The 26,964-nt window shown below is 44.0% G+C and overlaps 1 protein-coding gene and 1 non-coding gene across 2 annotated transcripts in view; one reads left to right on the top strand and one right to left on the bottom strand.

The window, feature by feature from the left end:
* Positions 1–3,537: 3,537 nt before the first annotated feature.
* Positions 3,538–26,964, bottom strand: part of LOC106606048 (uncharacterized) — a 28,016-nt gene continuing 4,589 nt past the window's right edge. The window contains exons 2-5 of the mRNA XM_014202122.2: positions 6,689–6,781; positions 6,507–6,592; positions 4,467–4,571; positions 3,538–3,987 (exon numbers count right to left, since the gene is read on the bottom strand). Coding sequence (XP_014057597.2) covers positions 4,497–4,571; positions 6,507–6,592; positions 6,689–6,781 — 254 coding nt within the window. The 3' untranslated portion in view covers positions 3,538–3,987; positions 4,467–4,496. The remainder of the gene's footprint in view (positions 3,988–4,466; positions 4,572–6,506; positions 6,593–6,688; positions 6,782–26,964) is intronic.
* Positions 22,947–23,016, top strand: trnaa-cgc (transfer RNA alanine (anticodon CGC)). The gene has a single exon. It is a non-coding gene; the product is annotated as a tRNA-Ala (tRNA).

The following is a 26,964-nucleotide window of genomic DNA, read 5'->3' as shown; positions in this document are numbered from 1 at the left end:
TATTTGCACATCGTTACAACACTGGATATAGACATAATATGACATTTGAAATGCCTTTATTCTTTTGGAACTTCTGTGAGTGTAATGTTTACTGTTAATTTGTATTGTTAATTTCACTTTTGTTTATTATCGACTTCACTTGCTTTGGCAATGTTAACATATGTTTCCCATGCCAATAAAGCCCTTAAATTGAAATTAAAATTGAGAGCGAGAGAGCAGAGAGAGAGAGAGAAGAGAGAGCAGAGGTAGAGAGAGAGCAGAGAGAGAGAAGAGAGAGAGCAGAGAAAAAGAGAGAGAGCAGAGAGAGCAGAGAGAGAGAAGAGAGAGAAGAGAGAGCAGAGAGAGAGAGGTAGAGAATGAAGTTGGCATTTTGTGGTCTTTTTCTTTGCAACCCGCCTGTTGGCTTCATCAGTCAGACTGACCTACATCTTCCCTTCCATAGTCTCACTTGTCTTATAAATAGCACGTATTGCCAACAGATTAACGAGAAGGAAGGTAAAACAAAATGACATCAATGCTTCAGCAAAACCATGCATCTGCACTGCACACAACCATCTTGTCACGTCCTGACCAGTTAAGGGGTCATTTGTAATTGTAGTATGGTCAGGGCGTGGCAGGGGGTGTTTTTTTTGTTTTTTTTTGTTTTTTTGTTGTTCTAGGGGATTTTGGTTCTAGTTTTCTATTTCTATATTTCCTTTTCCATGTTTGGCCGAGTATGGTTTCCAATCAGAGGCAGGTGTTTTTCGTTGTCTCTGATTGGAAGCCATACTTAGGCAGCCTGTTTTTTCCTTTGGGTTGGTGGGTGGTTGTTTTCTGTATAGTCTGTGTACCTTGCAGAACTGTTGATTGTCGGTTTGTTGTTTTCGTTTAAGTGTTCACTTTATTAATAATAAAAGAAGATGAGCACTATACCCGCTGCGTTTTGGTCACCTTTCATCGACGCCTGTGACAGAACCACCCACCAAAAGAAGACCAAGCAGCGGGGTAAGGAGCAGGAGAGGAGGTATCTCGAGTCATGGACATGGGAGGAGATCCTCGATGGAAAGGGTCCATGGAGCCAGGCTGGGGAGTACCAGCGCCCAAAGGCGGAGCTGGAGGAAGCGAAGAGGGAACGACGGAGGTACAAGGCGTTGTATCCTCCTATTCAGGAGGTGAAGAGGCAGCCCCCAAAAATGTTTTGGGGGGGCATAAGGGGAGTTTTGCTAGGTCAGGGGGGAACCCTGACCTAACTTCCCGGGCAATTCGGAGGGAGCCGTGGAGGAAACCAGAGCCGGTCGAGGAGTCAAGAGCGGATGATGACGCTGGATTCCGGAGAAAGGGACTGGTGGAAAGCGCACGACGGAGCAGACGCACAGAGGGAGGAGCTAGGCAGTATGGAGGTATGCGCACTATGTCGCCCATATGCACTCAGAGCACTCAGAGCCCAGTGTGGTCGATACAGGCTCCGCAACGTTGTCGTGCAACAGCTAACCGGCAGCCAGGAAAAAGTGCGCCGGCGCAGCGTATCTGGCCTCCAGTGCGGCTCCTCGGCCCAGGATATCCCACGCCTGCTCCATGCACGATACCCTGCATTCCCCAGCACAGCGCTTCGCCCTTGCCGGGCTAGAGTGAGCATTGAGCCAGAAGGGGTTATGCTGGCTGTAAGTGTCAGACCTCCAGGGAGAATCCTGGGCACAGGATATCCTACGCCTGCAGATTAATGAGAAGGAAGGTAAAACAAAATGACATCAATGCTTCAGCAAAACCATGCATCTGCACTGCACACAACCATCTTGTCACGTCCTGACCAGTAAAGGGGTAATTTGTAATTGTAGTATGGTCAGGGCGTGGCAGGGGGTGTTTGTTTTGTGTTTTTTTTTTTTTTTTGGTTGTAGGGGATTTTGGTTCTAGTTTTCTATTTCTATGTTTCCTTTTCCATGTTTGGCCGAGTATGGTTTCCAATCAGAGGCAGGTGTTTTTCGTTGTCTCTGATTGGAAGCCATACTTAGGCAGCCTGTTTTTTCCTTTGGGTTGGTGGGTGGTTGTTTTCTGTATAGTCTGTGTACCTTGCAGAACTGTTGATTGTCAGTTTGTTGTTTTGTTTAAGTGTTCACTTTATTAATATTAAAAGAAGATGAGCACTATACCCGCTGCGTTTTGGTCACCTTTCATCGACGTCTGTGACACATCTCATAGAGCTTAATGGACATTTGTTTTGGCATAACTCCCAAATATCTTCCCTGAGGGACCCCATACCAGACATTATGTAGACTAGTGTTTCTACTAGACTAGTGTTTCCTTCCAGCAGTACAATGACTTCATGAATTGATTGTCTCTGTGATAAGCTACATTTACTGCCCCATTACACCAATTATCATAGTAGTCGTACTTCAGCTCTTTTAATCAGTGCAGTGAGCATGTCCTGTGGCGCATCTAAAAATGCTTGATGGACAAAACAGTGTAGCAGTGTGAAGCAAGGAGAGATTCCTTATGTACTAGGGCCTGGGAGGCAACGAAACGCTCATTCCAAGTAAAAATAAAAACCTGAAATTCAGTACAAATAAATATAATAGATATGTCTACCCCAACTTCTATAGTCAGAACAAAGGAGAAGACTAAGGTATGAGCCCAGCCCCATCCATCTACCCCTGTACAGGCCTAGACCCAAACCCTCTACCCCTGTACAGGCCCCATCCCTCTACCCCTGTACAGGCCCAGCCCCATCCATCTACCCCTGTACAGGCCTAGACCCAAACTGTCTACCCCTGTACAGGCCCAGCCCCATCCCTCTACCCCTGTACAGGCCCAGCTCCATCCCTCTACCCCTGTACAGGCCCAGCTCCATCCCTCTACCCCTGTACAGGCCCAGCCCCATCTCTCTACCCCTGTACAGGCCTAGACCCAAACTCTCTACCCCTGTACAGGCCTAGACCCAAACCTTCTACCCCTGTACAGGCCCAGCTCCATCCCTCTACCCCTGTACAGGCCCAGCTCCATCCCTCTACCCCTGTACAGGCCCAGCCCCATCTCTCTACCCCTGTACAGGCCTAGACCCAAACTCTCTACCCCTGTACAGGCCTAGACCCAAACCTTCTACCCCTTTACAGGCCCAGCTCCATCCCTCTACCCCTTTACAGGCCCAGCTCCATCCCTCTACCCCTGTACAGGCCCAGCCCCATCCCTCTACCCCTGTACAGGCCCAGCCCCATCTCTCTACCCATGTACAGGGCCCATCCCAGAATGCATTAATACAGTCATCTCATCCTCACCGTTTCTTGGCTGCAGTTCAGAAAGAACAATCCTGTCTCTGAGATCATGTCAGAATACAAAAGGAACTCAAATAAACAGAACATGTTAAATGGCCCTAAAGCCTCCTTGCACCTCATTGGGGATTTCTCTGTTTTATTGTTAACATATAATTCTCTTTTAAATGCTTTTCTAGGGAAGGGAAGATAATTAGAACCCTATAACTAATACATGGGTTGTCTCATTTCACATCTGCATGTCATTAAAGCATAGACTATAAAGCATTGACCATAGAGAAGAGAAAAAATGTACCATGGTTGTAGAAAGCATTATATTTTCATAACAGAATATCGAACAGAAACAAAACATACTTGGAAAATATGTATTAAAAGATAAACAGCATGTATAATATCCATATTTAGTTTGTATAAAGTCAAAACAAGATGGAATACGTGGGGTATATTGGCTTTGTGCTATTATTACTCTAAGGGACACATCTTACAACTTGAGACGTGCATACAACGGAAGTATTATTATGGGAGATATTTATGAATTCAAGTTGTGGGCTTCTTTCACAAGTTAGGATTCAGGATTCACCATGAGTTTTTCCAACTATAGTATAGAAAGTCAGTGGTGGAGAATCTCATGCTCTGTCCATTTGATTCTTAAAAAGGTCAAATTCCAGAATATTGGGTCAACTTTCTCCTCAGTCCAATTCCAGAATATTGGGTAACTTTCTCCTCAGTTCAGGGTCCTGTATATCTGTGAGAATTAAGAAACACATATTAGTGGAGAAAATAAACAAGAGGTTTATGACCCTGTCTCTAAATCATTAAAAAAGCCTTTTCACGGGATATTGTCAGCAATTAACTTTGTTTATTTTCAAGACCCTTCAATTCTAGACGGGGTGAAAAATTATGGTTACTTAGGTGCCCTTCGGCGTTCGTCCCATTTGGGGCCTTCACATGAATGTCTTGAGAGAGATATCTTTATGGCTATGAGCCTATGAATGATGGGAGTCGCAAATAAAGTGGTCAGGGTACTTGACCTTTGACCTCAAGGTCCTGGGTTAACTTCCTAGTTCTAGTGTGTACTTGTGTACCACTGTGTGCTATCAATGCATGGCACTTTTCCACATTCATTATGTCCTGCAACCTGCATAGTATTGAGGAGAAATAGGAGAAGGGAGAAAGAAAGACAAAGACATGTTAAAGAAAGTTTTGGTCAGAAAGTAGATGTACCTGTGTATGTTCTGCAGTGCTCGGTCTCATTCACAGTAATCGATGGAGTTGGTGAGCGGCCAATCCGAGGAGTAGCACTGGGCATGGGGAGCCAATTGCTAAAGCCTGAATAGAGGTCAGTAAAAGGTCATTAGAACATGATAAGCTGCAGAAGGGAAGTGTTATAAGAACATTCTTCACTGGGGTTAGTGTTTGCATGTTTCATCGCTGTCTTGGCAAGTTTGCTCCTCATGCAGAGACCTCCTGTCTCTGTGAATGCTGGAACTACAGTATGTGACACTTCGGCATTATTTACCCCTTGTGTTTACTGAAATACATTTTTCCTGCTCAAACGTGACAAATCTAAAATACGGACGCCCACAAAGAGACATGTTTGGAAAGGTAAAAACCAGAGTGTTTGGTGAGGGATTACAATGATCACGGTATTTTTGGTATTTTATTAGGATCCCCATTAGCTGTTGCGAAAGCCGGAGCTACTCTTCCTGGGGTCCACACAAAACATGAAACATGACATAATACAGAACATTAATAGACAAGAACAGCTCAAGGACAGACAGAATTTGTAGAGGTCTTGATTATGGAACAGGTTGCAGCACACCTCTCTCCGCCCACACAATCACACACGCACAGAGAGGAAGAGAGCACTGGGGGAGTGGCGGCAGGTTAGGGAGAAGTAGAGGGCGTAGCAGGAGCAGATGTAACAACTGGCATGCATAGTATTTATATCAGCCCTCTGATTAAAATGAAGAGCAAGACGTGCTGCTCTGTTCTGGGCCAGATGCAGCTTAACTAGGTCTTTCTTTGCAGCACTTGACCATATGACTGGACAATAATCAAGATAAGACAAAACTAGAGCCTGCAGGAATTGCTTTGTGGAGTGTGGTGTGAAAAAAGCAGAACATCTTTATTACGGACAGACCTCTCCCCATCTTTACAACCATTGAATCTATATGTTTTGACCATGACAGTTTACAATCTAAGGTAACGGCAAGTCATTTAGTCTCCTCAACTTGTTCAACAGCCACACCATTCAGCTTAGGGGATGATTTGTACCAAATACAATGCTCTTAGTTGTAGAGATGTTCAGGACACGTTTATTACTGGCACACCCTACATGTTTGACATTAGAGAAGCTTCCATTGAAGAAAACCCTCTGAGTTATATTAGATAGATAGCTCTGAATCCACGATATGGCAGAGGTTGAAAATCCCTAAAATAGTTTTCTCAACAACATGTTATGGTCAATAATATCAAAGGCTGCACTAAAATCTAACAGTACAGCTCCCACAATGTTCTTACTATCAACTTCAACTTCTATCAACTTCTATCAACTTCTTTCAATCATCAGTGTAGTACCTGACAGTGTAGTACCTGTTGAGTGCCCTTCTCTATAAGCATGCTGAAAGTCTGTTGTCAATTTGTTTACAGAGAAATAGCATTGCATTTGGTCAAACACAATTTTTCGTGTTGTGGAGGCATGACAAGACCCAAAACGGATCCAGGATGTGTATAGGATGTATAGGGTGTGATAACGGACGAGGGAGTCCATGGACATTAACGTTTACATTTGGTTATACAACATCACGTTTAAAATACAGTAATACACCACTGTATGACATCATCACATTTAACATACAGTAATACACCACTGTATGACATCATCACATTTAACGTACGGTAATACACCACTGTGTGACATCATCACATTTAACATAAGGTAATACACCACTGTATGACATCATCACATTTAACATACAGTAATACACCACTGTATGACATCATCACATTTAAAATACAGTAATACACCACTGTATGACATGGAGAAACTGCCATATTAGATAAGATGCATTAGGGACATTAGACAGAACCGGACATACTGACAAATAGAAACAAAATAGATTTACTTTCAGTCTGCAGACCTTATCCAAAACATGGGTTTTCCTTCATTTTATACATTGATGGGGAGATGTATGAAGCCAGGCTGTCAATTAGTGGTGTGTGCTGAGATAGGAAGCAGCCATAACGCCAAACATACTGTACCTTATTCTCAAGATCCTTCTCCTCCACATTCTTCTTGTCTTCTAGAATTACAAACAAACTATAGTCCTCATGGCCGGTGGTGTTACCTTAAAAGATGACAGACATCAACGATGTTGGTGAGGAGAACCACAAAGTGAGGCCACACTAACACTTGAACTAACATATCTGGTTAAGTGGCTTACTGAAATAGGTGTAATCGAAGGTGGCGGTGTAGTCATAGTCTGGTGTTTGTGTAGAATAGTCATCATATTCCTCCTCATAGTCCTCTTTGTTTGCTGTGGAAAATGGAAGAGAGTGAAATACTATGATCAAAATCCTGGTCAGCCCTGAAACTAAAAGCTATCTATATCATACCTCATATCCCATCATGTCTTTCACTGAACTACACTCCATGTCACATTGTGCTCCTCAACATCTCCTATTACAAACATATCAGATACACCCAACATGAGGATTACGCAGTGTGTTATTTGCACGCAAACAAAAGCCATTGTTCCGTTAAAGGTGGATTCTGGGTTTGGAGAGCTCCACCTCATTTGTTTGGTATGCCTCAGGGGAGAAATAAACTCTCAGGTGTTCGACCTCATCTTCCCTGCCCAGGACCAACAGAGACATCTCCTGTTAGTTATGGAGCAGAGACACACAGAGACTTCTCCTATGAGTTATGGAGCAGAGACAAACAGAGACTTCTCCTATGAGTTATGGCACAGAGACAAACAGAGACTTCTCCTATGAGTTATGGAACAGAGACACACAGAGACTTCTCCTATGAGTTATGGAGCAGAGACAAACAGAGACTTCTCCTATGAGTTATGGAGCAGAGACACACAGAGACTTCTCCTATGAGTTGTGGAGCAGAGACACACAGAGACTTCTTCTATGAGTTATGGAGCAGAGACAAACACATACGTATCCTATGAGTTATGGAGCAGAGACAAACAGAGACTTCTCCTATGAGTTATGGAGCAGAGACACACAGAGACTTCTCCTATGAGTTATGGAGCAGAGACACACAGAGACTTCTATGAGTTATGGAGCAGAGACACACAGAGACTTCTCCTATGAGTTATGGAGCAGAGACAAACAGAGACTTCTCCTATGAGTTATGGAGCAGAGACACAGAGACTTCTATGAGTTATGGAGCAGAGACACACAGAGACTTCTCCTATGAGTTATGGAGCAGAGACAAACAGAGACTTCTCCTATGAGTTATGGAGCAGAGACACACAGAGACTTCTCCTATGAGTTATGGAGCAGAGATAAACAGAGACTTCTCCTATGAGTTATGGAGCAGAGATAAACAGAGACTTCTTCTATGAGTTATGGAGCAGAGACACACAGAGACTTCTCCTATGAGTTATGGAGCAGAGACACACAGAGACTTCTCCTATGAGTTATGGAGCAGAGACACACAGAGACTTCTCTTATGAGTTATGGAGCAGAGACAAACAGAGACTTCTCCTATGTGTTATGGAGCAGAGACACACAGAGACTTCTCCTATGAGTTATGGAGCAGAGACACACAGAGACTTCTCCTATGAGTTATGGAGCAGAGACAAACAGAGACTTCTCCTATGAGTTATAGAACAGAGACAATCAGAGACTTCTCCTATGTGTTATAGAGCAGAGACAAACAGAGACTTCTCCTATGAGTTATGGAGCAGAGACACACAGAGACTTCTCCTATGAGTTATGGAGCAGAGATAAACAGAGACTTCTCCTATGAGTTATGGAGCAGAGACACACAGAGACTTCTCCTATGAGTTATGGAGCAGAGACACAGAGACTTCTATGAGTTATGGAGCAGAGACACACAGAGACTTCTATGAGTTATGGAGCAGAGACACACAGAGACTTCTATGAGTTATGGAGCAGAGATAAAAAGAGACTTCTCCTATGAGTTATGGAGCAGGGACAAACAGAGACTTCTCCTATGAGTTATGGAGCAGAGACACACAGAGACTTCTCCTATGAGTTATAGAGCAGAGACACACAGAGACTTCTCCTATGAGTTATGGAGCAGAGACACACAGAGACTTCTCTTATGAGTTATGGAGCAGAGACAAACAGAGACTTCTCCTATGTGTTATGGAGCAGAGACACACAGAGACTTCTCATATGAGTTATGGAGCAGAGACACACAGAGACTTCTCCTATGAGTTATGGAGCAGAGACAAACAGAGACTTCTCCTATGAGTTATAGAGCAGAGACAATCAGAGACTTCTCCTATGTGTTATAGAGCAGAGACAAACAGAGACTTCTCCTATGAGTTATGGAGCAGAGACACACAGAGACTTCTCCTATGAGTTATGGAGCAGAGACAAACAGATACTTATCCTATGAGCTATGGAGCAGAGACAAACAGAGACTTCTCCTATGAGTTATGGAGCAGAGACAAACAGAGAATTCTCCTATGAGTTATGGCACAGAGACAAACAGAGACTTCTCCTATGAGTTATGGAGCAGAAACACACAGAGACTTCTCCTATGAGTTATGGAGCAGAGACACACAGAGACTTCTCCTATGAGTTATGGAGCAGAGACATACAGAGACTTCTCCTATGAGTTATGGAGCAGAGACACACAGAGACTTCTCCTATGAGTTATGGAGCAGAGACAAACAGAGACTTCTCCTATGAGTTATGGAGCAGAGATAAACAGAGACTTCTCCTATGAGTTATGGAGCAGAGACACACAGAGACTTCTCCTATGAGTTATGGAGCAGAGACACACAGAGACTTCTCCTATGAGTTATGGAGCAGAGACACACAGAGACATCTCTTATGAGTTATGGAGCAGAGACACACAGAGACTTCTCCTATGTGTTATAGAGCAGAGATAAATATAGACTTCTCCTATGAGTTATGGAGCAGAGACAAACAGAGACTTCTCATATGAGTTATGGAGCAGAGACAAACAGAGACTTCTCCTATGAGTTGTGGAGCAGAGACACACAGAGACTTCTTCTATGAGTTATGGAGCAGAGACAAACAGATACTTATCCTATGAGTTATGGAGCAGAGACAAACAGAGACTTCTCCTATGAGTTATGGAGCAGAGACACACAGAGACTTCTCCTATGAGTTATGGAGCAGAGACACACAGAGACTTCTATGAGTTATGGAGCAGAGACACACAGAGACTTCTCCTATGAGTTATGGAGCAGAGACAAACAGAGACTTCTCCTATGAGTTATGGAGCAGAGACACACAGAGACTTATCCTATGAGTTGTGGAGCAGAGACACACAGAGACTTCTTCTATGAGTTATGGAGCAGAGACAAACATATACTTATCCTATGAGTTATGGAGCAGAGACAAACAGAGACTTCTCCTATGAGTTATGGAGCAGAGACACACAGAGACTTCTCCTATGAGTTATGGAGCAGAGACACACAGAGACTTCTATGAGTTATGGAGCAGAGACACACAGAGACTTCTCCTATGAGTTATGGAGCAGAGTCAAACAGAGACTTCTCCTATGAGTTATGGAGCAGAGAGAAACAGAGACTTCTCCTATGAGTTATGGAGCAGAGACAATCAGAGACTTCTATGAGTTATGGAGCAGAGACACACAGAGACTTCTCCTACGTGTTATAGAGCAGAGACAAACAGAGACTTCTCCTATGAGTTATGGAGCAGAGAGAAACAGAGACTTCTCCTATGAGTTATAGAGCAGAGACACACGAAGACTTCTCATATGAGTTATGGAGCAGAGACACACAGAGACTTCTCCTATGAGTTATGGAGCAGAGATAAACAGAGACTTCTCCTATGAGTTATGGAGCAGAGACAAACAGAGACTTCTCCTATGTGTTATGGAGCAGAGACACACAGAGACTTCTCCTATGAGTTATGGAGCAGAGACACAGAGACTTCTATGAGTTATGGAGCAGAGACACACAGAGACTTCTCCTATGAGTTATGGAGCAGAGACAAACAGAGACTTCTCCTATGAGTTATGGAGCAGAGATAAACATAGACTTCTCCTATGAGTTATGGAGCAGGGACAAACAGAGACTTCTCCTATGAGTTATGGAGCAGAGACACACAGAGACTTCTCCTATGAGTTATAGAGCAGAGACACACAGAGACTTCTCCTATGAGTTATGGAGCAGAGACACACAGAGACTTCTCTTATGAGTTATGGAGCAGAGACAAACAGAGACTTCTCCTATGAGTTATGGAGCAGAGACACACAGAGACTTCTCATATGAGTTATGGAGCAGAGACACACAGAGACTTCTCCTATGAGTTATGGAGCAGAGACAAACAGAGACTTCTCCTATGAGTTATAGAACAGAGACAATCAGAGACTTCTCCTATGTGTTATGGAGCAGAGACAAACAGAGACTTCTCCTATGAGTTATGGAGCAGAGACACACAGAGACTTCTATGAGTTATGGAGCAGAGACACACAGAGACTTCTCCTACGAGTTATGGAGCAGAGACAAACAGAGACTTCTCCTATGAGTTATGGAGCAGAGATAAACAGAGACTTCTCCTATGAGTTATAGAGCAGAGACACATGAAGACTTCTCATATGAGTTATGGAGCAGAGACACACAGAGACTTCTCCTATGAGTTATGGAGCAGAGACACAGAGACTTCTATGAGTTATGGAGCAGAGACACACAGAGACTTCTATGAGTTATGGAGCAGAGACAAACAGAGACTTCTCCTATGAGTTATGGAGCAGAGATAAAAAGAGACTTCTCCTATGAGTTATGGAGCAGAGATAAAAAGAGACTTCTCCTATGAGTTATGGAGCAGGGACAAACAGAGACTTCTCCTATGAGTTATGGAGCAGAGACACACAGAGACTTCTCCTATGAGTTATAGAGCAGAGACACACAGAGACTTCTCCTATGAGTTATGGAGCAGAGACACACAGAGACTTCTCTTATGAGTTATGGAGCAGAGACAAACAGAGACTTCTCCTATGTGTTATGGAGCAGAGACACACAGAGACTTCTCATATGAGTTATGGAGCAGAGACACACAGAGACTTCTCCTATGAGTTATGGAGCAGAGACAAACAGAGACTTCTCCTATGAGTTATAGAACAGAGACAATCAGAGACTTCTCCTATGTGTTATAGAGCAGAGACAAACAGAGACTTCTCCTATGAGTTATGGAGCAGAGACACACAGAGACTTCTCCTATCAGTTATGGAGCAGAGACAAACAGATACTTATCCTATGAGCTATGGAGCAGAGACAAACAGAGACTTCTCCTATGAGTTATGGAGCAGAGACACACCAGAGACTTCTCCTATGAGTTGTGGAGCAGAGACACACCAGAGACTTCTCCTATGTGTTATAGAACAGAGACAATCAGAGACTTCTATGAGTTATGGATCAGAGACACACAGAGACTTCTCCTATGTGTTATAGAGCAGAGACAAACAGAGACTTCTCCTATGAGTTATGGAGCAGAGATAAACAGAGACTTCTCCGATGAGTTATGGAGCAGAGACACAGAGACTTCTCCTATGAGTTATGGAGCAGAGACACACAGAGACTTCTATGAGTTATGGAGCAGAGACACACAGAGACTTCTCCTATGAGTTATGGAGCAGAGACAAACAGAGACTTCTCCTATGAGTTATGGAGCAGAGACAAACAGAGACTTCTCCTATGAGTTATGGAGCAGAGACACACAGAGACTTCTCCTATGAGTTATGGAGCAGAGACACACAGAGACTTCTCCTATGAGTTATGGAGCAGAGACACACAGAAACTTCTCCTATGAGTTATGGAGCAGAGACACACAGAGACTTCTCCTATGAGTTATGGAGCAGAGAGATACAGAGACTTCTATGAGTTATGGAGCAGAGACACACAGAGACTTCTCCTATGAGTTATGGAGCAGAGACAAACAGAGACTTCTCCTATGAGTTATGGAGCAGAGACAAACAGAGACTTCTCCTATGAGTTATGGAGCAGAGACACACAGAGACTTCTCCTATGAGTTATGGAGCAGAGACACACAGAGACATCTCCTATGAGTTGTGGAGCAGAGACACACAGAGACTTCTCCTATGTGTTATATAGCAGAGATAAATATAGACTTCTCCTATGAGTTATGGAGCAGAGACACACAGAGACTTCTCCTATGAGTTATGGAGCAGAGACAAACAGAGACTTCTCCTATGAGTTATGGAGCAGAGATACACAGAGACTTCTCCTATGAGTTATGGAGCAGAGACAAACAGAGACTTCTCCTATGAGTTATGGAGCAGAGACACACAGAGTCTTCTCCTATGAGTTATGGAGCAGAGACACACAGAGACTTCTCCTATGAGTTATGGAGCAGAGACAAACAGAGACTTCTCCTATGAGTTATGGAGCAGAGACACACAGAGACTTCTCCTATGAGTTATGGAGCAGAGACAAACAGAGACTTCTCCTATGAGTTATGGAGCAGAGACAAACAGAGACTTCTCCTATGAGTTATGGAGCAGAGACAAACAGAGACTTCTCCTATGAGTTATGGAGCAGAGACAAACAGAGACTTCTCCTATGAGTTATGGAGCAGAGACAAACAGAGACTTCTCCTATGAGTTATGGAGCAGAGACAAACAGAGACTTCTCCTATGAGTTATGGAGCAGAGACAAACAGAGACTTCTCCTATGAGTTATGGAGCAGAGACACACAGAGACTTCTCCTATGAGTTGTGGAGCAGAGACACACAGAGACTTCTCCTATGAGTTATGGAGCAGAGACAAACAGAGACTTCTCCTATGAGTTATGGAGCAGAGACACACAGAGACTTCTCCTATGAGTTATGGAGCAGAGACAAACAGAGACTTCTCCTATGAGTTATGGAGCAGAGACAAACAGAGACTTCTCCTATGAGTTGTGGAGCAGAGACACACAGAGACTTATCCTATGACTTATGGAGCAGAGACAAACAGAGACTTCTCCTATGAGTTATGGAGCAGAGACACACAGAGACTTCTCCTATGAGTTATGGAGCAGAGATAAACAGAGACTTCTCCTATGAGTTATGGAGCAGAGACAAACAGAGACTTCTCCTATGAGTTATGGAGCAGAGACACACAGAGACATCTCCTATGAGTTATGGAGCAGAGACACACAGAGACTTCTCCTATGAGTTATGGAGCAGAGACAAACAGAGACTTCTCCTATGAGTTATGGAGCAGAGACAAACAGAGACTTCTCCTATGAGTTATGGAGCAGAGACAAACAGAGACTTCTCCTATGAGTTATGGAGCAGAGACACACAGAGACTTCTCCTATGAGTTGTGGAGCAGAGACACACAGAGACTTCTCCTATGAGTTATGGAGCAGAGACAAACAGATACTTATCCTATGAGTTATGGAGCAGAGACAAACAGAGACTTCTCCTATGAGTTATGGAGCAGAGACACACAGAGACTTCTCCTATGAGTTATGGAGCAGAGACACACAGAGACTTCCTATGAGTTATGGAGCAGAGACACACAGAGACTTCTCCTATGAGTTATGGAGCAGAGTCAAACAGAGACTTCTCCTATGAGTTATGGAGCAGAGACAAACAGAGACTTCTCCTATGAGTTATGGAGCAGAGACAATCAGAGACTTCTCCTATGAGTTATGGAGCAGAGACACACAGAGACTTCTCCTATGTGTTATAGAGCAGAGACAAACAGAGACTTCTCCTATGAGTTATGGAGCAGAGAGAAACAGAGACTTCTCCTATGAGTTATAGAGCAGAGACACACGAAGACTTCTCATATGAGTTATGGAGCAGAGACAAACAGAGACTTCTCCTATGAGTTATGGAGCAGAGACAAACAGAGACTTCTCCTATGAGTTATGGAGCAGAGACAAACAGAGACTTCTCCTATGAGTTATGGAGCAGAGACAAACAGAGACTTCTCCTATGAGTTATGGAGCAGAGACAACAGAGACTTCCTATGAGTTATGGAGCAGAGACACACAGAGACTTCTCCTATGAGTTATGGAGCAGAGACAAACAGAGACTTCTCCTATGAGTTATGGAGCAGAGACAAACAGAGACTTCTCCTATGAGTTATGGAGCAGAGACAAACAGAGACTTCTCCTATGAGTTATGGAGCAGAGACACACAGAGACTTCTCCTATGAGTTATAGAGCAGAGACACACAGAGACTTCTCCTATGAGTTATGGAGCAGAGACACACAGAGACTTCTCTTATGAGTTATGGAGCAGAGACAAACAGAGACTTCTCCTATGAGTTATGGAGCAGAGACAAACAGAGACTTCTCCTATGAGTTATGGAGCAGAGACAAACAGAGACTTCTCCTATGAGTTATGGAGCAGAGACAAACAGAGACTTCTCCTATGAGTTATGGAGCAGAGACAAACAGAGACTTCTCCTATGAGTTATGGAGCAGAGACAAACAGAGACTTCTCCTATGTGTTATGGAGCAGAGACACACAGAGACTCTCCTATGAGTTATGGAGCAGAGACACACAGAGACTTCTCCTACGTGTTATGGAGCAGAGACAAACAGAGACTTCTCCTATGAGTTATGGAGCAGAGACAAACAGAGACTTCTCCTATGAGTTATAGAGCAGAGACACATGAAGACTTCTCATATGAGTTATGGAGCAGAGACACACAGAGACTTCTCCTATGAGTTATGGAGCAGAGACACACAGAGACTTCTATGAGTTATGGAGCAGAGACACACAGAGACTTCTCCTATGAGTTATGGAGCAGAGACAAACAGAGACTTCTCCTATGAGTTATGGAGCAGAGATAAACAGAGACTTCTCCTATGAGTTATGGAGCAGAGACAAACAGAGACTTCTCCTATGAGTTATGGAGCAGGGACAAACAGAGACTTCTCCTATGAGTTATGGAGCAGAGACACACAGAGACTTCTCCTATGAGTTATGGAGCAGAGACACACAGAGACTTCTCCTATGAGTTATGGAGCAGAGACACACAGAGACTTCTCCTATGAGTTATGGAGCAGAGACAAACAGAGACTTCTCCTATGTGTTATGGAGCAGAGACACACAGAGACTTCTCCTATGAGTTATGGAGCAGAGACACACAGAGACTTCTCCTATGAGTTATGGAGCAGAGACAAACAGAGACTTCTCCTATGAGTTATAGAGCAGAGACAATCAGAGACTTCTCCTATGTGTTATGGAGCAGAGACAAACAGAGACTTCTCCTATGAGTTATGGAGCAGAGACACACAGAGACTTCTCCTATGAGTTATGGAGCAGAGACAAACAGATACTTATCCTATGAGCTATGGAGCAGAGACAAACAGAGACTTCTCCTATGAGTTATGGAGCAGAGACACACCAGAGACTTCTCCTATGAGTTGTGGAGCAGAGACACACAGAGACTTCTCCTATGAGTTATAGAGCAGAGACAATCAGAGACTTCTCCTATGAGTTATGGAGCAGAGACAAACAGAGACTTCTCCTATGAGTTATAGAGCAGAGACAAACAGAGACTTCTCCTATGAGTTATGGAGCAGAGATAAACAGAGACTTCTCCGATGAGTTATGGAGCAGAGACACAGAGACTTCTCCTATGAGTTATGGAGCAGAGACAAACAGAGACTTCTCCTATGAGTTATGGAGCAGAGACACACAGAGACTTCTCCTATGAGTTATGGAGCAGAGACAAACAGAGACTTCTCCTATGAGTTATGGAGCAGAGACAAACAGAGACTTCTCCTATGAGTTATGGAGCAGAGACACACAGAGACTTCTCCTATGAGTTATGGAGCAGAGACAAACAGAGACTTCTCCTATGAGTTATGGAGCAGAGACACACAGAGACTTCTCCTATGAGTTATGGAGCAGAGACACACAGAGACTTCTCCTATGAGTTATGGAGCAGAGAGATACAGAGACTTCTATGAGTTATGGAGCAGAGACACACAGAGACTTCTCCTATGAGTTATGGAGCAGAGACAAACAGAGACTTCTCCTATGAGTTATGGAGCAGAGACAAACAGAGACTTCTCCTATGAGTTATGGAGCAGAGACACACAGAGACTTCTCCTATGAGTTATGGAGCAGAGACAAACAGAGACATCTCCTATGAGTTGTGGAGCAGAGACACACAGAGACTTCTCCTATGTGTTATATAGCAGAGATAAATATAGACTTCTCCTATGAGTTATGGAGCAGAGACACACAGAGACTTCTCCTATGAGTTATGGAGCAGAGACAAACAGAGACTTCTCCTATGAGTTATGGAGCAGAGACAAACAGAGACTTCTCCTATGAGTTATGGAGCAGAGACAAACAGAGACTTCTCCTATGAGTTATGGAGCAGAGACACACAGAGTCTTCTCCTATGAGTTATGGAGCAGAGACACACAGAGACTTCTCCTATGTGTTATGGAGCAGAGACACACAGAGACTTCTCCTATGAGTTATGGAGCAGAGACACACAGAGACTTCTCCTATGAGTTGTGGAGCAGAGACACACAGAGACTTCTCCTATGAGTTATGGAGCAGAGACACACAGAGACTTCTCCTATGAGTTATGGAGCAGAGACAAACAGAGACTTCTCCTATGAGTTATGGAGCAGAGACACACCAGAGACTTCTCCTATGAGTTATGGAGCAGAGACAAACAGAGACTTCTCCTATGAGTTGTGGAGCAGAGACACACCAGAGACTTCTCCTATGTGTTATAGAGCAGAGACAATCAGAGACTTCTATGAGTTATGGAGCAGAGACACACAGAGACTTCTCCTATGTGTTATAGAGCAGAGACAAACAGAGACTTCTCCTATGAGTTATGGAGCAGAGATAAACAGAGACTTCTCCTATGAGTTATAGAGCAGAGACACACGAAGACTTCTCATATGAGTTATGGAGCAGAGTCACACAGAGACTTCTCCTATGAGTTATGGAGCAGAGATAAACAGAGACTTCTCCTATGTGTTATAGAGCAGAGACAAACAGAGACTTCTCCTATGAGTTATGGAGCAGAGACACACAGAGACTTCTCCTATGTGTTATAGAGCAGAGACAAACAGAGACTTCTCCTATGAGTTATGGAGCAGAGATAAACAGAGACTTCTCCTATGAGTTATGGAGCAGAGACACACAGAGACTTCTCCTATGAGTTATGGAGCAGAGACACACAGAGACTTCTATGAGTTATGGAGCAGAGACACACAGAGACTTCTCCTATGAGTTATGGAGCAGAGACAAACAGAGACTTCTCCTATGAGTTATGGAGCAGAGATAAACAGAGACTTCTACTATGAGTTATGGAGCAGAGACAAACAGAGACTTCTCCTATGAGTTATGGAGCAGAGACACACAGAGACTTCTCCTATGAGTTATGGAGCAGAGACAAACAGAGACTTCTCCTATGAGTTATGGAGCAGAGACACACAGAGACTTCTCTTATGAGTTATGGAGCAGAGACAAACAGAGACTTCTCCTATGAGTTATGGAGCAGAGACACACAGAGACTTCTCCTATGAGTTATGGAGCAGAGACACACAGAGACTTCTCCTATGAGTTATGGAGCAGAGACACACAGAGACTTCTCCTATGAGTTATGGAGCAGAGACAAACAGAGACTTCTCCTATGAGTTATGGAGCAGAGACAAACAGAGACTTCTCCTATGAGTTGAGGAGCAGAGACACACCAGAGACTTCTCCTATGTGTTATAGAGCAGAGACAATCAGAGACTTCTATGAGTTATGGAGCAGAGACACACAGAGACTTCTCCTATGAGTTATGGAGCAGAGACACACAGAGACTTCTCTTATGAGTTATGGAGCAGAGACAAACAGAGACTTCTCCTATGAGTTATGGAGAAGAGACACACAGAGACTTCTCCTTTGAGTTATGGAGCAGAGACAAACAGAGACTTCTCCTATGAGTTATAGAGCAGAGACAAACAGAGACTTCTCCTATGAGTTATGGAGCAGAGACAAACAGAGACTTCTCCTATGAGTTATGGAGCAGAGACAAACAGAGACTTCTCCTATGAGTTATGGAGCAGGGACAAACAGATACTTATCCTATGAGTTATGGAGCAGAGACAAACAGAGACTTCTCCTATGAGTTAAGGAGCAGAGACACACAGAGACTTCTCCTATGAGTTATGGAGCAGAGACAAACAGAGACTTCTCCTATGAGTTATGGAGCAGAGACAAACAGAGACTTCTCCTATGAGTTATGGAGCAGAGACAAACAGAGACTTCTCCTATGAGTTATGGAGCAGAGACAAACAGAGACTTCTCCTATGAGTTATGGAGCAGAGACACACAGAGACTTCTCCTTTGAGTTATGGAGCAGAGACAAACAGAGACTTCTCCTATGAGTTATGGAGCAGAGACAAACAGAGACTTCTCCTATGAGTTATGGAGCAGAGACACACAGAGACTTCTCCTATGAGTTATGGAGCAGAGACAAACAGAGACTTCTCCTATGAGTTATGGAGCAGAGACAAACAGAGACTTCTCCTATGAGTTATGGAACAGAGACAAACAGAGACTTCTCCTATGAGTTATGGAGCAGAGACACACAGAGACTTCTCCTATGAGTTATGGAGCAGAGACAAACAGAGACTTCTCCTATGAGTTATGGAGCAGAGACAAACAGAGACTTCTCCTATGAGTTATGGAGCAGAGACACACAGAGACTTCTCCTATGAGTTATGGAGCAGAGACAAACAGAGACTTCTCCTATGAGTTATGGAGCAGAGACAAACAGAGACTTCTCCTATGAGTTATGGAGCAGAGACAAACAGAGACTTCTCCTATGAGTTATGGAGCAGAGATAAACAGAGACTTCTCCTATGAGTTATGGAGCAGAGACACACAGAGACTTCTATGAGTTATGGAGCAGAGACAGACAGATACTTATCCTATGAGTTATGGAGCAGAGACAAACAGAGACTTCTCCTATGAGTTATGGAGCAGAGACAAACAGAGACTTCTCCTATGAGTTATGGAGCAGAGACAAACAGAGACTTCTCCTATGAGTTATGGAGCAGAGACAAACAGAGACTTCTCCTATGAGTTATGGAGCAGAGACACACAGAGACTTCTCCTATGAGTTATAGAGCAGAGACAAACAGAGACTTCTCCTATGAGTTATGGAGCAGAGACAAACAGATACTTATCCTATGAGTTATGGAGCAGAGACAAACAGAGACTTCTCCTATGAGTTGTGGAGCAGAGACAAACAGAGACTTCTCCTATGAGTTATGGAGCAGAGACAAACAGAGACTTCTCCTATGAGTTGAGGAGCACAGACACACCAGAGACTTCTCCTATGTGTTATAGAGCAGAGACAATCAGAGACTTCTATGAGTTATGGAGCAGAGACGCACAGAGACTTCTCCTATGTGTTATAGAGCAGAGACAAACAGAGACTTCTCCTATGAGTTATAGAGCAGAGACAAACAGAGACTTCTCCTATGAGTTATGGAGCAGAGACACACAGAGACTTCTCCTATGAGTTATGGAGCAGAGACAAACAGAGACTTCTCCTATGAGTTGTGGAGCAGAGACACAACAGAGACTTCTCCTATGTGCTATAGAGCAGAGACAAACAGAGACTTCTCCTATGAGTTATGGAGCAGAGATAAACAGAGACTTCTCCTATGAGTTATAGAGCAGAGACACACAAAGACTTCTAATATGAGTTATGGAGCAGAGACACACAGAGACTTCTATGAGTTATGGAGCAGAGACAAACAGAGACTTCTCCTATGAGTTATGGAGCAGAGACACACAGAGACTTCTCCTATGAGTTATGGAGCAGAGACAAACAGAGACTTCTCCTATGAGTTATGGAGCAGAGACACACAGAGACTTCTCCTATGAGTTATGGAGCAGAGACACACAGAGACTTCTCCTATGAGTTATGGAGCAGAGACACACAGAGACTTCTCCTATGAGTTATGGAGCAGAGACAAACAGAGACTTCTCCTATGAGTTGTGGAGCAGAGACACACCAGAGACTTCTCCTATGTGTTATAGAGATTAGACAAACAGAGACTTCTCCTATGAGTTATGGAGCAGAGACACACAGAGACTTCTCCTATGAGTTATGGAGCAGAGACAAACAGAGACTTCTCCTATGAGTTATGGAGCAGAGACAAACAGAGACTTCTCCTATGAGTTATGGAGCAGAGACACACAGAGACTTCTCCTATGAGTTATGGAGCAGAGACACACAGAGACTTCTCCTATGAGTTGTGGAGCAGAGACACACAGAGACTTCTCCTATGAGTTATGGAGCAGAGACAAACAGAGACTTCTCCTATGAGTTATGGAGCAGAGACACACAGAGACTTCTCCTATGAGTTATGGAGCAGAGACACACAGAGACTTCTCCTATGAGTTATGGAGCAGAGACACACAGAGACTTCTCCTATGAGTTGTGGAGCAGAGACACACAGAGACTTCTCCTATGAGTTGTGGAGCAGAGACACACAGAGACTTCTCCTATGAGTTATGGAGCAGAGACACACAGAGACTTCTCCTATGAGTTATGGAGCAGAGACAAACAGAGACTTCTCCTATGAGTTATGGAGCAGAGACACACAGAGACTTCTCCTATGAGTTATGGAGCAGAGACACACAGAGACTTCTCCTATGAGTTGTGGAGCAGAGACACACCAGAGACTTCTCCTATGAGTTATGGAGCAGAGACACACAGAGACTTCTCCTATGAGTTATGGAGCAGAGACAAACAGAGACTTCTCCTATGAGTTATGGAGCAGAGACACACAGAGACTTCTCCTATGAGTTATGGAGCAGAGACACACAGAGACTTCTCCTATGAGTTATGGAGCAGAGACAAACAGAGACTTCTCCTATGAGTTATGGAGCAGAGACAAACAGAGACTTCTCCTATGAGTTATGGAGCAGAGACAAACAGAGACTTCTCCTATGAGTTATGGAGCAGAGACAAACAGAGACTTCTCCTATGAGTTATGGAGCAGAGACAAACAGAGACTTCTCCTATGAGTTATGGAGCAGAGACAAACAGAGACTTCTCCTATGAGTTATGGAGCAGAGACAAACAGAGACTTCTCCTATGAGTTATGGAGCAGAGACACACAGAGACTTCTCCTATGTGTTATAGAGCAGAGACAAACAGAGACTTCTCCTATGTGTTATGGAGCAGAGACACACAGAGACTTCTCCTATGTGTTATAGAGCAGAGACAAACAGAGACTTCTCCTATGAGTTATGGAGCAGAGATAAATAGAGACTTCTCCTATGAGTTATAGAGCAGAGACACACCAGAGGAGAACAATGGAACCGTTTGGAGGCAGGAGGGAGGTCTGGCCACAGGGGGATACATCATGGAACTGGCAGCAGGACAATACACAGAGTATCTGGAACTCCATCCATCAGACTCTATACCAGTAGAGGACAGCCAAGAGTAAACTGCAGAGCAGTAAAATACAGTGTGACACTATGCAGAGCGGACTGGTGTGAAACAATAAGCATCAGGTTTCCCTGGTGGAATCTCCTCAGCTGGCGAAACGAGCCGTCGCATGTCTTGTGAAATGCTTGGTTGAGCAAGGCCACATGTGAATGACCGTATGAACTTTTGGATTCGTTCTAGAGACAGCGGTTTCCCGTTAATATGATTTAGGGACAAATATTTAGCTTGAGATATATCAAACAATTTCTCAAGAATTGCAGAGGAATAAAATGCTCATGCAGAGTTGGTTGACAAACATGCTCAAGAAATGAGAAGTTGACCGCACTGTATAGCTTTACCACCATATTATTCAACCACATGGCCTGTATGATAGACTAACCTTCATGAAAAAAGCTTGAATGAACATAAAAAGGAAATGTCTGCCCTTCAGAGCTGAAGATCCAGTGGTGGGTCAAGTGGGGACAGTCCTGATGGGGAATTGAAGGGGAGAAAGGTGGATATGGCTGCTGCTACTGTACCAATGCCAGACATACACAATATGGACGTAGCAAAGAGGGGTTTTGGCTGAAAGTTGGGGATGGGAACTCTCACAAAGTCATATTTGAGGTATGTGAGGAGGAAATCCTGACCTCTCTCTTTCTTGATCACAGGTCTCAATCACAATGGTAGGAAGGAACCTTAGTGGGAAAAAGTAATAATATTACAATGATTGGATTTTTTATTATTTTATTTCCCCTTTACTTAACCAGGTAGGCTAGTTGAGAACAAGTTCTCATTTGCAACTGCAACCTGGCCAAGATAAAGCATAGCAGTTAGACACATACAACACAGAGTTACACATGGAATGAACAAAACATACAGTCAATAATACAGTACAAAAAAAGAAAACAAACAGTCTATATACAGTGAGTGTGTCACAATAGTTGAAGCCGTGTTGAATGGACCAAACTGCAGACGGAATGTGGATACTCATCTTTTTAATATAGAAGAGCAAAGCATAAACAGGAAAACAATAAACACGAACTCACAACATCCCGTGTGGCTCAGTTGGTAGAGCATGGTGTTCGCAACGCCAGGGTTGTGGGTTCGATTCCCACGGGGGACCAGTACGGAGGAAAAAATGTATGAAATGTATGCATTCGCTACTGTAAGTTGCTCTGGATAAGAGCGTCTGCTAAATGACTAAAATCTAAATGTAAAATGCTAACAGGCTACGTACAAACAAAAGACTAGCAGTGTTAGCACAACCACCCACAAACCCAGGTGACAAACATACTCCTAAATATATGACTCCCAATCAGGAACAACGATCCCCAGCTGTTCCTGATCAGGAGTCACAAGACTAACCCAGAAACAGACGTACTAGACAACCCATACAAACTTCTGCCACGTCCTGACCAAAATACTGCACCACTACTCCCTCTGCTGGTCAGGATGTGACAGAGTGCAAATTAGGTAAAATAAGGAATTAAGGCAATAAATAGGCCATGGTGGCAAAGTAATTACAATATGGCAATTAAACACTGGAATGGTAGATGTGCAAAAGATGGATGTGCAAGTAAAGATACTGGGGTGCAAAAGGAGCAGAATAAATAAATAAATACAGTATGGGGATGAGGTAGATAGATGGGCTGTATACAGATGGGCTATGAACAGGTGCAGTGATCTGTGAGCTGCTCTGACAGCTGGTGCTTAAAGCTAGTGAGGGAGATGGGAATCTCCAGCTTCAGAGATTTTTGCAGTTCGTTCCAGTCATTGGCAGCAGAGAACTGGAAGGAAAGGCGACCAAAGGGGGAATTGGCTTTGGGGGTGACCAGTGAGATATACCGCTGGAGCGCGTGCTACGAGTGGGTGCTGCTATGGTGACCAGCGAGCTGAGATAAGGCGGGGCTTTACCTAGCAGAGACTTGTAGATAACCTGTAGCCAGTGGTTTTGGCGATGAGTATGAAGTGAGGGCCAGCCAACGAGAGCGTATAGGTCGCAATGGTGGGTAGTATATGGGGCTTTGGTGACAAAACAGATGGCACTGTGATAGACTGCATCCAGTTTGTTGAGTAGAGTGTTGGAGGCTATTTTATAGATGACATCGCCGAAGTCGAGGATCGGTAGGATGGTCAGTTTTACGAGGGTATGTTTGGCAGCATGAGTGTAGGATGCTTTGTTGCGAAATAGGAAGCCGATTCAAGATTTAATTTTGGATTGGAGATGCTTAATGTGAGTCTGGAAGGAGAGTTTACAGTCTAGCCAGACACCCAGGTATTTGTAGTTATCCACGTATTCTAAGTCAGAGCCGTCCAGAGTAGCGATGCTGGATGGGCGGGCAGGTGCGGGCAATGATCGGTTGAATAGCATGCATTTAGTTTTATTTGCGTTTAAGAGCAGTTGGAGGCCACGGAAGGAGAGTTGTACGGCATTGAAGCTATTCAGGAGGTTAGTTAACACAGTGTCCAAAGAAGGGCCAGAAGTATACAGAATGGTGTCGTCTGCGTAGAGGTGGATCAGAGAATCACCAGCAGCAAGAGCAACATCATTGATGTATACAGAGAAGAGAGTCGGCCCAAGAATTGAACCCTGTGGCACCCCCATAGAGACTGCCAGAGGTCCGGACAACAGGCCCTCCGATTTGACACATTGAACTCTATCAGAGAAGTAGTTGGTGAACCAGGCGAGGCAATCATTTGAGAAACCAAGGCTGTTGAGTCTGCCAATAAGAATGTGGTGATTGACAGAGTCGAAAGCCTTGGCCAGGTCGATGAATACAGCTGCACAGTAATGTCTCTTATCGATGGCGGTTATGATATCGTTAAGGACCTTGAGGATTTTCCAAGTGAGTAACATAAAGGCAACCAGCTCTTTCCAGAAATCTGGAAGCCCCTACACAAAAACAGTGTCCTGCAAGTATAGATCCATTCCATTGATTCCACTCCAGCCATTACCACGAGCCCATCTTCCCCAATTAAGTTGCCACCAACCTCCTTTGATACATATACTATTAAACCATTTTTGCATATGAAAATAATAACTCAATGCTTTTTCTCTGTGGGTAAGTTGGTTTTGACTCCCGTAACCTGATGATTATTTTTTTTTATAATTTTTTTTTTTCTCTTTTTTTTTCTCCCCAATTTCGTGGGATCCAATTGGTAGTTACAGTCTTGTCTCATTGCTGCAACTCCCAAACGGACTCGGGAGAGGCGAAGGTCGAGAGCCGCGTGTCCTCCGAAACACAACCCAACCAAGCCGCACTGCTTCTTGACATAATGCCCATTTAACCCGGAAGCCAGCCGCACCAACGTGTCGGAGGAAACACCGTACACCTGGCGCCCGTGTCAGCGTGCACTGTGCCCGGCCCGCCACAGGAGTCGCTAGTGCGCGATGGGACAAGTACATCCCTGCCGGCCAAACCCTCCCCTAACCCGGACGACGCTGGGCCAATTGTGCGCCGCCCCATGGGTCTCCCGGTACGCAGCCGGCTGCGACAGAGCCTGGACTCGAACCCAGAATCTCTAGTGGCACGGCTAGCACTGCGATGCAGTGCCTTAGACCACTGTGCCACTCGGGAGGCCCTGATGATCCATTTTGATTTGATAGGAGGAGCCTGTATACTCTTGTCTCGACAACAAGCTGAAACAGCTCATGTTGAAACTCACGCTCTGTCTGATAACAGTTCAGCAGCCGTACCATACTGGCACTGGAGAGTGTTTACATTAACACTCTCTGTGATGAGTCAACTACAGGTTCTTCAACAACCTCCCAGAACCAGAGAAGAGCCCTTTGGCAAGGAAGTCAGACTGCAACATGCCAAGTCTTGCATCAGTTTCTGCACTCAGACTATGGGAAGGATGATTTAGGGAAACACAACTATTCTCCAGCTGTAAATCAGGTGACTTCTCTTAATCCGCTGATATGATAGGGAGAAGTGGGTTTTTTCTTCTGGTCAGAATGGATGGGGCTCAAATGGGCTGCTAAAACGTCTGGAAAACCCCATGTTCTCCAGAATCCCCCTAAAGGTCTTCATCATTACTATTATTTTCACTATCACTGTAATCAATAGCCTTTGTACTCTCTTATTCTTATATTCACTACTCCCATCGGTAAAGCTTTATTCACTACTCCCATAGGTAAAGCTTTATTCACTACTCCCATAGGTAGAGCTTTATTCACTACTCCCATAGGTAGAGCTTTATTCACTACTCCCATAGGTAAAGCTTTATTCACTACTCCCATAGGTAAAGCTTTATTTACCACTCCCATAGGTAAAGCTTATTCACTACTCCCATAGGTAAAGCTTTATTCACTACTCCTATAGGTAAAGCTTTATTCACTACTCCCATAGGTAAAGCTTTATTCACTACTCCCATAGGTAAAGCTTTATTCACTACTCCCATAGGTAAAGCTTTATTCACCACTCCCATAGGTAGAGCTTTATTCACTACTCCCATAGGTAGAGCTTTATTCACTACTCCCATAGGTAGAGCTTTATTCACTACTCCCATAGGTAAAGCTTTATTCACTACTCCCATAGGTAAAGCTTTATTCACTACTCACATAGGTAAAGCTTTATTCACTACTCCCATAGGTAGAGATTTATTCACCACTCCCATAGGTAGAGCTTTATTCACCACTCCCATAGGTAGAGCTTTATTCACTACTCCCATAGGTAAAGCTTTATTCACTACTCCCATAGGTAAAGCTTTATTCACCACTCCCATAGGTAGAGCTTTATTCACCACTCCCATAGGTAGAGCTTTATTCACTACTCCCATAGGTAGAGCGTTATTCACTACTCCCATAGGTAGAGCTTTATTCACTACTCCCATAGGTAAAGTCCATGGTGGCTTGAGTTCTCACCACCATCTGAGCTCAGTTATAATCAACCACTGGTCTGTCATCACTGTGACACCCCACAAGGCTTCAGCTTTGTCTGTCCGAGACCCAGCTCCAACACATGGAGAAACCCTTATCCCTGCTCTGCTCCCCCGACCCTCACTTTCCCTCCCAAGCTCCTACCCCAATACATTCTCTGGGCTGCTTTGATAAGATCTCCAGAGTGATG

The sequence above is a fragment of the Salmo salar genome, chromosome ssa05 (assembly GCF_905237065.1).
Source record: "Salmo salar chromosome ssa05, Ssal_v3.1, whole genome shotgun sequence".
Taxonomy (NCBI): Eukaryota; Metazoa; Chordata; class Actinopteri; order Salmoniformes; family Salmonidae; genus Salmo; species Salmo salar.
Note: the sequence above shows the minus strand (reverse complement) of the source record. Positions and strands in the feature narration are given on the sequence as shown.